The 15,047-nt window shown below is 42.1% G+C and overlaps 1 protein-coding gene across 1 annotated transcript in view; it reads right to left on the bottom strand.

Annotated features, from left to right (window-relative positions):
* The window catches only part of NSF (N-ethylmaleimide sensitive factor, vesicle fusing ATPase), a 66,126-nt gene that overhangs the window by 32,842 nt on the left and 18,237 nt on the right, over positions 1-15,047 (bottom strand). The window contains exon 2 of the mRNA XM_075176887.1: positions 4,097-4,182. Coding sequence (XP_075032988.1) covers positions 4,097-4,182 — 86 coding nt within the window. The remainder of the gene's footprint in view (positions 1-4,096; positions 4,183-15,047) is intronic.

Raw genomic sequence — 15,047 nt, 5'->3', positions numbered from 1 at the left:
GGTTCTATTGAACCCTACTAAACATTCTTATAGAACGTTGTATAGTATCCACATTACTGCATTTGACCACTTATGTGGCATGCCAGATAACTGGCTCTTCTATTCTGTTATAATACTACAGTACATCTGCATTCTCCAACCTTTGCCCTTTTTGTTGTAGAATCCAAAAATGTATTTTCTTTAAAATGAACCCCCTTAACCAACATAACTGCAAGGAGGGAGAGAGGGAGAAGATGGCGAAAGATCTTAAACTAGTTTAAGCTGATGTTAGTCACGCCCACCGAGTCTAATGTGATGCTGGTGTTCACCAGAGCCCTCTGCAAAGAAGTATGGACTTAGCTGCACGCACCAAACAGGACATGGCCCCTGCTAGTTAATTTGTATACGGGGTGTCAGTATGGACTTCTTCATAAATATATGACGTGCAATGAAGAGTGACTTTGCGAAGTACAGGGAAAACAATCCAAACAGAAATACAGGCACAGTGGAATATGCAGCACAGAGGAGCCAGGTATCACTGTAGAATACTCGGAGAGAGAGAGATACATGTTCTGGCACCCTAAATGTGCCTAGAGCAAGTTTAAACAGTGTGCCAAGACATGCAGGCGGAGGGGAGAAGGCATGAGCAGTCCTGTGACGGAGTATATATGAGGCGCGCTTACTTGCACGACCATAATAAAACCCTAGAGCAGTCAACGATGGGGAGAAGAAGACCTGGCAGCACCAAGAGGAGAAAGACGAGATGTGCACCGAACCCGTGTAAGTCTGACACACGACATCACCCCCCCCCCTCTTTTAGAGGTGAATTTTGAACACCTCAAAAATAATTTAAGAAGTAATTTTCAATGGAATACTTGTAAAGAACGAGAAGCATGAATATCTTCAGCTTTTACCCAACAGCACTCTTCTGGACCATAAACTTTTCAATCAAGAAGAAGTCGAAGTTTCCCCTTGGGGATGCCAAAAACTTGCATTACCTCTAAATACATCGAACTCATGAACATTCACTGTGAGGGTGCACTTAATTTAGAGAAGAACCGATTGATAAGAGGCTTCAGAAGGGAAACATAGAGTACATTAGGAATCCGTAATGTAGATGGTAGTTGTAATCTGAAACCCACCGGGTTAATGACTTTTTCTTAAAATGTCTCATCTTAGAGTAAACTTCATATTCGAAAGACATAGTCAAATATTTTGGTTGGAGAGCCACATCGCCAGGTTTTAAATTTGGGACTGGTCATCGTTTTTTAAATCAGTAAAGAACATACAACAGGAAGAAGATTTTCTTTGACTGATTTTTAGACTTTAAGAGAATGCGTGAAATAAACAATCTACCATAGGTACTTTGGAAGGTGGAAGTTTAAAGGTTGGTAAAATGGGATGACATCCACACATGATGAAAAATGGAGTAAACAAATAAGTTTCACAAACAATAACTCCGGCATGGACAGCAAAATGAGAGGTATGGGCCCAAAGAAAAAGGTTCATACGAATTTTACCAGGTGGTGGAATCTGGGGAGATGATGATGCTGCTGCTGCAATTGGAAGAATCTGTGGATTCAAAATGGAGCGGTTCATATTAGCATATTCAGAATTCTTCATTTTAAAAGAATAAGTGCATTGCTTTCTTATTTCTATCTCCTGGGAAAAGTGAAAAACCAGGTGCAAAAACTGTGACCATCTAGCTTGGCGGGGATTTAGACACTGAGCATTCTGTAGATATAAAAAGGTTTTTGTGATCAGTGTAGATGGTTGCAGGAAAATAAGAGCCTTCCAGAATATGCCTCCATTCTTCCAGAGACAATATTGTTGCAGGTAATTCCTTTTCCCCAATGGTGAAATTCATTTCTGCAGGACAAAAATGTGCAGGAATAAAAGCCAGCAGGATGGAGTTTGCCAGAAGATGATTGCTGAGAAAGAACAGCTCCTACTCCTCCTGAGGAAGCATAGACTTCTCCAAAAACTGTCTCTGAAGGATTAAGTTGCCTAAGGACAGGAGCAGAGATAAAAGCCTATTTTAGAGAAGTAAAGGCTTGAATAGCCTCAGAGGACCATTCCCTGACATTGGCACTGTGAGAGCTGTGATGGGAGCCACCAAGGTTGAGTACCCTTGAATAAATTGGTGATAATAACTGGCAAAGCCCCAACATTGTTAGATTGCTTTTAACCCTGTAGCTTGAGACCAATTAAGGATTGAATAGATTTTCTCTGGAACGATCTGCAAGCCAGTACCAGAGATGATGTAACCAAGAGAAAGGTATACTCTGTTGCTCATAGAAATACTTTTCAAGCTAGCAAAACAAATGTTTGCGAAGACAGAAGAGTACTTCATAGACATGGAAATGAAGAGTGTAGATCTTTCTAAAAGATTAGAATATCATCAAGATACACTAACTTCTACATAGCTATACAAAAGATAACAGAAAGTTTTGTTCACAAAACTCTGAAAGACAACTTGAGAGTTAAAGAGACCAAAAGGCATCACAAGATATTTGTAGTGGCCATCTCAGGTATTAAAAGCAGTCCTCCATTTGTCACCATCACAGATATGGATCAGTTTGTTAGCTCCTTGAAGAGCGAGTTTAGTGAAGGTGGAGGCGCCACCTTCACTAAAGGTGAAGAGTCTAGCGATTCTTTATGGTAATGGAGTGGAGTCCTTGGAAGATGATACATAGTCTTAGACCGCCACCTTTCCTTTTTACAAAGAAAAAATGTACTGCAGCAGGTGACTATTTTCTGATAAATTCTTTCTGACAGTTCTCTTGAATTTAGTCTGTCATTGAGTTTCAGGCAGCGAGGGAGAGCTGTATTATGATCATAACCAGTGGGTAGGTCATGTTTAATAGGTGTAGTGTTCAATGTCTGTATAGACAATGATAGCATTTTATTATGATTATGTCCAGTTTTAAGGTCATTATGGGTAGGGTCATAGCTCTATATAGTGTAATAAAGTTGCATTATAAATCACCTCCAGTGGCCAAATCTTTTTGAGGCTGCAGTGTCCTATATCTGTATAGAATTGTTTTATGATCATGTGCGTGGTCAGGGTAGACTGGGCAGGTAGCGTACCCTATATCTATATAGACTGTTGATTTTAATGTTTAATTCACACTTACCCAAAGTTTACAAAGAGTTATTTCGACATTAATGCTTCACATCAATCCACAAATTCTGCTAGTAAGATATAAATTCATCTACATGGAGTCTATAAATGGTCCTAGTTTTGGAGGTTACCAGCTGGACAGTTAAGAGGTATATTTACTTATATTATTTTTTCTACTATTCAGTATGAAAAATATGTACTTATCGCCCTCAATCCTTAAAACGCAGCATTCTGGCTTCTCTTTGCCGCTGTGAGCTAGGTTAACAGAAGCAATGATTGCTATGGATGTGCACCTGCATAGTAACTTGATATATATTAAACTCATCTGCAACACGTCCCAGCATTCTATTTGCGGAGGCTCGGGACTGCTATAGCCATAGCAAATAGAATGCTGGAACACTTTGCGGGTGAGTTTTATTTTGCCACAGCAACTGATGCGTTACGTAATAATGTGCATGTATGAAGGAGAGTCAATTTTGGACAGAGTATACCTTAAAATATGGAAAGAGGGAAATTATGGAACCTCTACAAATAGCTCCCAAAACTCACTCCATCCCTGTTAAAAAAAAAAAGCAAACACCCTCCCCCCCCCCCAAAAAAAAACAACCCAAGAAAATGCATTATTTCACAATGAGGACCCCATATGGAGAGCTGTAAAAGTGGAGTGCATAGTGGTTGGCCCAGCCCCTACCATGCCATGCCTCCACATAACTTAGCCAAGCTCAATGCATTTTAAAGTACCAGTGCTATAACTATTGGTGCTAGGACATTTAAAAGGAAATGACTTCTGCTTAATGGAACAGCAGGAGGCAGGCACATACAGAACACACCTCTACTTTATACAACCTACACAGAGGAATGCATTATTTTGGGTTGGAGGAAGGGGGGTTGCACTGCAAGGACATGTCAATACATACTGAATTCAGAAAAATAAAGCTTGAATATCCCATTTCCTACATCGTAAAAAAAATAAAATATCTAAATTATGCTTACAGTCCAGACTGAAAATCCTTTTCATTCACAACAGCGCAGTTGGAGAGGGAAAGCTCATCAGTAGGACATCTTGCTGCTTGCATAGACTGTAGGGAACACAAAAAGATATTGTTAATTATAATACAACAAGAAGATGATAATAATTATCTATGAGTAACCCATACACCAGAGGCAACCAAAATAAAACTAATCCACACAGGGAATATTGTTCACTATTTATTTTTCTTCTCAGCTTATTTTATTACTGGCTCCAGTGCAAGGTGGACATAAAATAACCACTGGCGAAAACCTTTCAGTTATCTCACAAAGCTTCAACTCACAGGGAAAGCCCTATCGGGGAATATTGAAATCAGAAAAGAAAACTTTGCACACATTTATATTTACAGACCTGCCAGACCTCCGCGCTGAAGATGGAATTTTAAGAAGGCTCCTGTCATTGCCTTTTAGTTCATAGCCATCTGGCCATTAAGCAACTTCCTTCAGTCAAAAGACTATTCCACAACACTCAAAAATACAGTCCTAAATATGCAGGGACATGACACCACACACAGCAGAAGCATGAACTCTGTACTTAGTTTAGATGGGGAGAAAACATATTAAGTAAAAGTATCAAGGAATTTAAGTTAGAGCCGTTGGTCATACCTTTTCCCAGGTTATTAAACGGCTACATAATGCCCCATTCAACACTCTGACCTTGAGTAGCCTACATATAGTTAATATCTCCAGACTAGGAGTGATCAGTCAGGGCTGCACCTCTTCTCATTATTGTTCAGTTTAACAAACACACTGCGCAGAGAACTACAAGCGTTGGGTACTATTAAGGGTTTCTCTAAAACTAACCACTTTTGCACAGCGTTTGCTTCTAACCGTCTGCATGATTTGCAATTAATTGTATATAAAATCAGTCAATTTGTCAAAATATCAATATTTACAACAAACAGACAAATCTTTATCCATGATCATGGGCAACATTACCAAACCTATCTGGAGTAAGCATATCAGAACGCAATGAGCAAAGCAATCTAAAACATACCTGGGAATACAACTTTAAAAATATTTATGGCTTTCCCTCTACTTAAATGACGTGATTCATAAATGATACATATAGGAAAATACTGCTTTAAAAAAACAGCTTCCCCCCAATATGAACTTAATTTTTCTTAAAGACGGTTTTGAGCCATCCAACAATCCATTACTGGCATCAATTTGGTCAATCTGACACAGAACTCAGACTATGCGGCGTTTGAATTGCCATCACTCACTGTTCTTACATTTCTGGGAAACATAAATACACATTATATCCTTTTAACATATGAGTAAAGTGGGGATTCCATCATTGAGAGCTTTGGCAAACGACAAAAAAAAAACAACCCTCACCTTATCTCTAGCAAAGACAAGATTGTACTTTAATGCAATTTAGATATGAGCACAATACTGTATAAGCAAAAAAGACATCAATCTGATCTCAACATGATTAAGCTCCTAGATATCAGTTACTATATCCCTCTCCACTAACCAGCTTATTTATATTAGTGACAATATTTGGCAAACAATCCCAACCACTCACCAAAGTCATACTGTTATCTCGCAGGGACTTACACATTTTCTTACCTCCAATTACCCATCATAATCTCACCCATGTTCTATGCTACAAAACACACTTATGGCAAGTGTATACAGAGAGATACTTTACAAAATACTCCACATGGTATGCTTATCACATGGTATGCTTATCACATGGTATGCTTATCACATGGTATGCTTATCACATGGTATGCTTATCACATGGTATGCTTATCACATGGTATGCTTATCACAGTACAACACAATGGCTGTGCCACCTTGTCTGCATGTCCTAAATGTGCCAAAGTAGATGCCAACCTGTACAGCTATTTTTGGAAATAGCCAGTAAACATACCATACATGGATTGCATGGTAATTGCCCTATCCCCTTAGCTCTATTATAAAGACAAACGTTTCAAAATGGATTGGTTGGAGACCACTGTCTATAAAAGAAAGGATGAAATATTCTTATAAACATAGGAAAGCTATATGGAAACACTCCATATTACTTATAAAACAACATATACATAAATGTTTTCAACATACATCCAAGTTTCAAAATAGAATTTTGTTGGCAGACATACCAATTCAAACATAATGACGTGGCTCTTATATTGGTATTGTGTTGCTCTGGCCAAGCTGGATGATTTAATTTTATTTGACATTGACAATAGTATCTAAATGTTTAGAAAGAATATCTGTATCAGATACTGTTTCTATTCTTTATTTTTGCACTTTCATACAGACTTGCTTGCAAGAGATAATACACAAAACACCATATGCTGTATTTGGCATTCTATATCAAACACATATGACAATTATCAATACCTATGATATGAGAGGTGGAACAGGGAGGGGAGGAGCAGAATAACGTATGCAATATAGAGAAAGGGCGTTCAAAGGACATTTTGACGCAGATGAGGCCAACTGAAGTCCTGGGTTTTCTCGTAAGTACACTTGGTTTCAGACATATCACTTTCACCAGCTACAGAGCAGATGTCAATGTCGACTGATAGTATAATGACTGACACGGCATAGTCTTCGATTTAAAATTTACATGTATGTTTGCCACTAGCTAGCACAGAACATGTCTATGCAAGTAAGATACACTATAAAAAGGAATTGTATGTACACATTACACGCAATAAAAACATCTATGTATTTCATGCTAAAAATATATATTAAATTTTAAATCCATATTTATAGAATGATTATACTGATAAGAGAGATTTATTTTAGAATATAATTTTATCTTCCTGATGCGACAGTTTATTGAAGTACACTTGTGCGTATACTGCAGTTTGCCTACCGAGTACTTGACGTATGTAGACAGAAAGTAGAGTGTACTTACACCCATATTCAAATGGAAACGTATCACAAGATCGGCTTGGACTTAAATAGTCAGAATTGGGGCGGAGCTTGGTCGCCATCCTGTCCGGCTGTATGTGGAAGGAGCTCCGCTGTAATTACTCCCTACACAGCGGAAAAGGAGCCGTCAAAACAGTTTAATCTAAGCCAGCACGTGGAGGATTCTGCAAGGAGGCTGTAGAGACCAGTGTGACCCTGAGAGAAGCGGACCTAGAGCCGCTGTCGAGTGGCTGGGCGTCGGGCTAAGTGGGGCAGTGAGGCTGCAGGCAAACTATTACCCAGGAGTGGCCCCTGAAGTGCCTGCGCAGCGTTCTACCTGTTCCTGGGAGGCTCCGGTGCCCGGCAGCGGCAGCAGGGGTGCAAGGCCGACACAGCAGCGGTCTCTAGTTGCACAGGGTCCCCCGGTCACATCACTTCCGGTTTGCGGGTCCGGACTTCCGGTCGCGGGCAGCGTTAAAACAGCTGGTGCAGAGTGGGACTATAGCCCAAGAGCCGGATTCATCTTTCATAAGTGGCCCATAGCAGTGGTATTTGGGCTGGCAACTGGAGCTGGAGACTGGAAAAAGCCTGGAGGCAGTGGCAGAGCTGGGGCAGACCTGGAGGCTATTGTATAGCTGCTGCAGTTAAAGTTACCTGTGAGCCCTTATCTCTATGTGCATGTGAAGATATTTCTGATGTAAAGAATCTCCACCCACCTGGCACTCACCCCAAATTATACCAGTGGGGTAGTGTTATGCACTCTCTCATATGATGCTTGACTGAGCTTTTTTGGGTCCCCTACCATGTTGCAGCACACCCCTCACATGTGGCGCTGGTTCGCCTAGTCTTCTCAACTGTACCCGGATCCTGCACTCAATTAATATTTCAAGCCCTTAGCCTGGCATTTACCTTTTCTCAGTCTATAATTGGATCTATGCAAGGCGCCATGGTATCCAAAAGAGTGAAACCTATCCAATCACCGCCGCCAGGTCAATTCTTTAAATCACAGGCCTCCTCTTCCTCTAATGTGGGGAAAAACAAACATCCTGCAAATGCTTCGGTGCTAACTACCTCACCGTCCGCGATAGAGGGCCCCAACAGTGCTTCTCCGTCCTCTCCCCCCATGTCGATGCGGATGGCCCTATCACAATTAAAGCTATGCAATCTATGCTTGCCACACTCAAGTCAGAATTACTATCAGAGATGAGGTCTTCAATTACAGATATTCAACGTGAAGTTGCCGAACTGGGAGGAAGGACAGGCCATCTGGAAGATAAATTTAAGGAAGTGGCGGCCTCCCACAATGAGCTAATCTCAGAACACGAAAAACTGAGAGCGGAGGTCAATGCCTCTCAAGAAAAAGCGGCGGATATGGAAGACCGGTCGAGACGTAACAATATTAAAATAAGAGGGATTCCGGAGACAGTCTCCTCAGCTGAGCTTCTGCCGTTTGTTACCAATCTATTCCACCAACTTTTACCCGCAGCATCTGATCTCGATTTAACCATCGACCGTATTCATCGCCTCCCAAGGCCGAGGTTTGGTCCTGAGTCCCTCCCCCGTGACACCCTCCTCAGGGTTCATTTCTTTGAGATCAAAGATCGCTTACTACAGGCGGCCAGGCTGGATGAAAGTTCGTCGATTCTTAAAGAACTTCAATTCTTTCCTGACTTCTCGGCTGCCACTATAACCAAACGCAGATCCTTTCAAGCAGTAACCAGCGCTTTAAGGGAACAAGAGATCCAGTACAGATGGGGTTTCCCAGTAAAGCTGTTAGTCCGTCGCCAAAATGTCTCCCATGTGATCACATCGGTAGAAGATGGCATTGCTCTATTGAAATCCTGGGACATCCCAGTGCGCGAGATGGCACGGGCCCGAAATCGAGAGTGAGAGGTGACTGGTCGAGAAGTGCTTCATAAGAGGTTTATTTCCCATGCTCGGCAGCAGATCTATCCCTGACTGTTTGGTTTCTCGCCCAGCTTCTAATGTTTGAAAGTGAAGAAAACAGACTACCTCTTAAGGACTTCCCTGTATAGGGTGACCGATTGGAAGCCACAGTTGGGGTACTGTGTGTCTGGTTTGTAATTGTTACTGTGCCACTTAAATGTTTTTCCTTCCAGAGACTCCTATTGTTGTGTTGCAACAGTTTGTATGTTATTAGATAATACCGTTATGTAGTGGCAGTCCTTGTTATGCCTCTCTGAAAGCTAAGGTATTGTATATTACTCTTGTTATGATGCTAGATGTTACCCGGGTTTACAGTTGTTATTGGGTTTGAGTGGGTGATTTGTACGTGGGTGGGGACTCCGTTAGTCCATGCTCCCCCCGTTACTTATTTTGCTGGTTTTCTCCTTTTTCCCCTCCAGCAAACACACTAACCCAATGGTTTGGGTTATTTCGGTTAGTTTGCCCTATTTTCTCTCTTTTGCTTTTCTTCCCCTTTTTTCCTCTTTTACCCGACATGCCTTTGATACTACTCAAGAACACACCCCAATTGTGGTTCGCTCCCCTCTCTGGATTTTGGAGGGGATCTACTTTGGTTACAGGTTATACAGACAATGCCATACCCTCCTCAAGCTAGATGGTTAAACTACTTTCTCTTAATGTCCGGGGCTTAAACTCACCAAATAAACGCTGTATGGCGCTGTCCTCCTTTTTTAAGCAACGGGCAGATATTGTTGCATTACAGGAGACTTACTTTTTAGCCTCTGCCCCCCCCCCCCACTTTCAGAGGCAATCACTATCCCACAATTTATATGGCGAACGGTCTACTAAAACACAATGGAGTTGCCATTTTGTTCAGCTCCAATATCTCTTTCACTCTTAAAAAGCGGGTAGCAGACAAAGCGGGTAGATACCGGATTTTAGTTGGCCTACTGAAAGACACTTTAGTCACCCTCACCTCCCTCTACGCTCCAAATTCTCGCCAGGTACCTTTCTTAAGAGAGGTCTTCCAGGAAGTGGATAAACATAAGGAGGGGTGTCAGGAAGTGGATAAACATAAGGAGGGGTGTCTAATAACGATGGGTGATTTTAACATAGTGGCAGACCCCAGGATAGACAGATCTCCATCTGTCCCTCCCTCTGCGGCCTCCTCTCAGCTAGGTCCGGCAGGTGCGTTCTCGAAGCTGTTGGCGGAGCATGGTCTGTATGACGTGTGGAGGGTCTCGGAGCCAGAGGGGAGAGATTACACATATTTCTCCCATGTCCATAATTCGTACTCGCGGATAGATCTTATATTAACAGATAAATGGACGTTACAAAGGTCTATCCGCTTGGAGATCTTGCCTTTGGCGTGGTCGGACCATGCTCCGTTACTCTGGTCCTGGCGTCTGTCACGCCCTCATATACCTCCCAGACCATGGCGCTTCCCAGCTTATTTGCTTTCCCTGCTAGAGGCGAAACTGGCTTTAAAAGGACTCTATTTGCTTATTCTGCCAAACCAATAATCCAGAAGAGACTAATATTTTTAACTTTTGGTGTTCTCTAAAGGCGGTAGTGCGGGGGGGTGGTCGCCATCCAGACTGGGGCTAGATTAAAGAGAGCAAACACACATTGTAAGAAGGTGTTAGAAGCTAAACTTCAAGTGCAATTCTATGCTACCCTATATAATCTGAAGGAAGATCCCACCACGATCCAGTCAAATAGCAAAGCCATAGATTCCTTCCTGGAGGGCCTTAATCTTCCCAGTCTTGATCCTGAAACAGCCATGGCTTTAGATATCTCGTGGACACAGTCTGAAGTTGAAGAGGTTATTAAAAAAATCACCGAAAGATAAAGCCCCAGGCCCAGACGGCTATACCAATAATTTCTATAGTGCTTTCAAGTCTGACTTAGCCCCTATTCTTGTGCAAGTGTATAATACTGGTACTGAGCAGGGGCACTTCCCCAAAGAAATGCTCGAGTCTCAGCTGATAACAATCCCGAAGCCGGGGAAGGACCCCGCTTGTTGCTCTAATTATAAGCCCATCGCCCTGTTGAATACTGATATAAAAATGTATGCCAAGCTCATAGCTAATAGATTGCAAAACCTTATCCCACAGCTCATACACCCTGATCAGGTGGGGTTTGTTAAGGGACGCCAGGCCTCTGACAATACAAGACGAGTCCTTAACATCATTGAAAGTATGAATGGGTCCCACCTTGAGCTAGTAATTCTCTCCCTCGACGCAGAAAAAGCCTTCGATAGGTTGCACTGGGGGTTTATGCAGCAGGTCCTTCTTCGCTTTGGGCTGAAAGATAGATTTTTGAACGGGATCATGGCCCTTTATAGTGACCCCACGGCTAGAGTACTCAGTAATGGTTTTCTCTCTGATCATTTTAAAATTTCGAATGGCACCAGACAAGGGTGCCCCCTTTTGCCCTTAATTTTCATTTTAGCAATAGAGCCTCTAGCCCAAGCTATTAGACAGGCCAAGTCCTTTCCTGGGGTCACAGTCAACCAGACTGTTCACAAGCTGTGTCTTTTTGCAGATGACATCTTACGATTTGTAACTGACCCGGAGACCTCGCTGCCGCCCCTCCATGTTATACTTGATAAATTTAGTGGGGCATCTTACTATAAATTGAATACCACTAAATCCGATGCGTTACCTATCAATCTTCCGCCACCTAAAGTGTCGAGTCTTAGGGCTCTCTTTCCTTACTCTTGGAAGTCTGAAGCGCTTCATTATTTGGGTATTCAGATTACTCCCTCGATAAACAACATTGTAGACTTTAACTTTGTGGCTCTGATTCCCCTAATACTTACCTTGACTAAGTCATGGATGTGCTGCGAGGTCTCCTGGCTAGGTAGGCTGGCGGCCTTTAAGATGATGATTTTGCCGAAGCTAATGTATCTGTTCTGTACGTTACCATTGCACTTACCAAAACCTATACTGGACAAGTTACACTCTATCATGTGCTCATACATTTGGAAGAACAAACCTCCACGAATAGCTAGTGTTCGTATGTCTTTAACTAGACAAAGAGGTGGTCTAGCTCTCCCAGACCTGGCTAGATATCATATGGCTTGCCTTCTTGCCCAACTTAGAGACTGGTCTCTCCCCCCCAATACAAAACCATGGGTAGATTTGGAAAGAGCTCGCAATCCTCATTTCCCCTTGCAGGATCTACTCTGGCTGCCTAGACGGTGGCGTCCACTGTGTGGGTCCCTGTCCCGGCTAACTGGTGACTCGTTGAGGGCCTGGGATAAGCGGATTGTGAACTCATCTGCCATATCTCTTCCCACTAAGAACCTGTCATTGAGAGCTTTGGCTAAATTGATCCCGGATGTAAATTTGTCCCTGTGGATAGCGAATGGCATGGAAGTCCTAGGATCATTATTTGATGACCAGGGGTTGATGTCTTTCACGCAAATCCAACACCAATTCCATATACCTGCGAGAGATTTTTACAAATGCCTACAAATCAGACACTGGATATCCTCCCTCTCGAGATATAATCTGTCCTTACAGGCCCTTCCAGCCACGCTCCTCTCGAAACTTACGAAAGGAAATAAAAGAGCTGGGATCACCTTTTGGTACGGATTCACCTCCCCGGAGCCAATAGCCAAGTGCTCTAGTCAACTCCAGTGGGAATCAGATCTCCAGATAGCCCTCACAGAGCACCAGTGGCAGGCAGTCTATGTAAATGATTTTCGCATGTCCAAATGTTTAAACCACACTGAAATGTTCATCAAGCTAGTTAATAGACTTTACCTGACCCCCTCTAGAATCCATAAAATGTGGCCCTCCCAGTCTAAGCTGTGCTGGAGACAATGCTCGTTGGTTGGGGATTTGCTTCATATCTTTTGGACATGCCCGTTTTTGCGCTCTTTCTGGGCTCAGGTATTTGACCTAGCTAAGAGAGTGACCAAATTGGATCTTCCTCAGACCCCCGAGATTGCCCTTCTCCAGGTATATCCGCCTCATGTCCCGAGACAGGCCTGTTATGTGTTTAATCATATACTTATTGCCGCCAGAGCCGCCATAGCCCAGGCATGGAGAGCACCGCTCCCCCCCTCTCTGTCAAAGGTAATTACCAAAGTCCAGTATGCGTCTGAAATGGAAACACTAGATGTCCCTTATTCAATTAGACCATCTTCCCCATTGATGAAATGGTTTGAATGGCATGTCTACGTGACCGACTGGGGTGGGGCTCCAGTAAATAATCCTTCTTCTCCCCCTGCTATTGGTGGTTCTTTATCAATAGTCGCGCCCTGATTGAGTGTTTATGTCGGGTTTTCCAAGACCTAGGCCAGGTCTGGTGAGTTAGTTTAAAGTTCCACAGTAAACTGAATACTATAAATTGTATACTGTCAGTAACTTGCAAATGCTATATTGGTGTGTTCGAACTCCCCCCCCCCCCTTTCCCCCCTTTTTTTCTTCTTTCTGTACCCCCCATTTACTTAAAAATTTTTCAATAAAAACGATTGATGATAAAAAACAAAACGTGCACGTTGAGTTTGGACTTGAACCAGACCCAAAGTCTCTTTTGGTCTTATATAATGTATAATGATTCTTTTTTATAATTTATTCTTTTGCACTGATGTACACCTGCAACCCCCCTCCCTAACCAACATTGTTCTTTAAAAAAACAGGTTGATATCTCAGTGATTAGTACAGTGCATATTTGGAGAGAGTAAAGAAATTTCCATTACTGTAGAAGACAACATAACAGATCTATGCAAATTTTTGGGCACCTCTGGTCAAATGTAATGTTTAATTGAATCACTAAGTGAGAAGTAGTTGGTACAACGACTGCAGGGTACAAAGTTAAACATGGCATATTTATAAACATAGCAATGCACTATTACTATTTATTTGCTGAATTTAACAAAAAAAAAAAAAAAAAGTGAATGTGGCTTATGCAAAAGTTTGGCCAACCTTCCAGATGATTCATGAACACTTTGTTTTTGTTGTCCTGACAACTTACAATTGGTTCAGTACACCCTAAATTAAGCCAGGTAAAGACAATTACAGAATTGAAAAAAAAAATGCAATGCTTTTCCAACCTCTCGGATGTAGTGCTTACTCTCAAACCATATTGCACTTACTAGCAGCTATGCGGATTACCCCAATTGACTTTACTGTGTACAGGGTTCTGCCGCAATATAATGCATACATGTAGATGCTATTTTTTATATTGTGTAATAAAATTGCAGTATTATCCAACGTGTATAACTACTTTTCTTGCATCTCTTACACCCCTTTCACACCAAAATCCCAGGTCAGACACAGGATAATGAACACTGTTTCAACCAGTGTTGCAACCCTTCATACAGCACTTCAGTCCCGGGTATATCCTGGGTCGCTGCCTTTCACACTGGACCCGTGTCTGCCCTGCATTTTCAAGTTAAGCCTCTCCAGTGAGCTGCTTTTAACTGAATCCAGGTTGAATAACCCGGTAACACCTTTCAGACTGCAGCGTATCTGGCTCCAACCCAGGAATAACAGGTAAACTTAGCTTTTAAGTGGACCAGATTCCTCCAGAAATATGGGCACCATTTGGTGGGAAGGATATGATGGGGGTAGATTTGGTCTTCACCACAAGCTACATTCTTGTATCTAATGGTTGTTGATGCAGCAAAAGGTTCTATAGGATGTTCACATGCAGCAGGATGAAAGTAGTTACCGCCATCATCCGATTACTCAAAAAAAAACCCAGATGACTTTTTAATACCACAGTCCCCATGTCATTGAACAGAACACTTACCCTTGGTGTTAAGAGCAGATCATTTAAATCCCACTGACATTTCAACAGTGTTACTCAGCTCTCAACACATTCTAGCCTCAGCCCATCAAGGCATTTTTTTTTCTCTATTTTGCACAAACATGCAGTTTATTCAATGATATATTGATTAATTTACAGCATTTTATTTCATCCTGAAAATTCAAGAAAATCTGCAATGGATGAAAGTGAAATTAATGTAACCATTATCAGCAGAGGGGAGATTATTGCTAGTGGCAACAGATGGGAGTGATCAGGCCCCTTACTGCTGTCCTTTATATCTGTCCTTTTGCTACCTGCTGTAAAGCTAAAGACCCCATGTCATCTCAGG

Source organism: Mixophyes fleayi, chromosome 6 (genome assembly GCF_038048845.1).
Source record: "Mixophyes fleayi isolate aMixFle1 chromosome 6, aMixFle1.hap1, whole genome shotgun sequence".
NCBI lineage: Eukaryota > Metazoa > Chordata > Amphibia > Anura > Limnodynastidae > Mixophyes > Mixophyes fleayi.
Note: the sequence above shows the minus strand (reverse complement) of the source record. Positions and strands in the feature narration are given on the sequence as shown.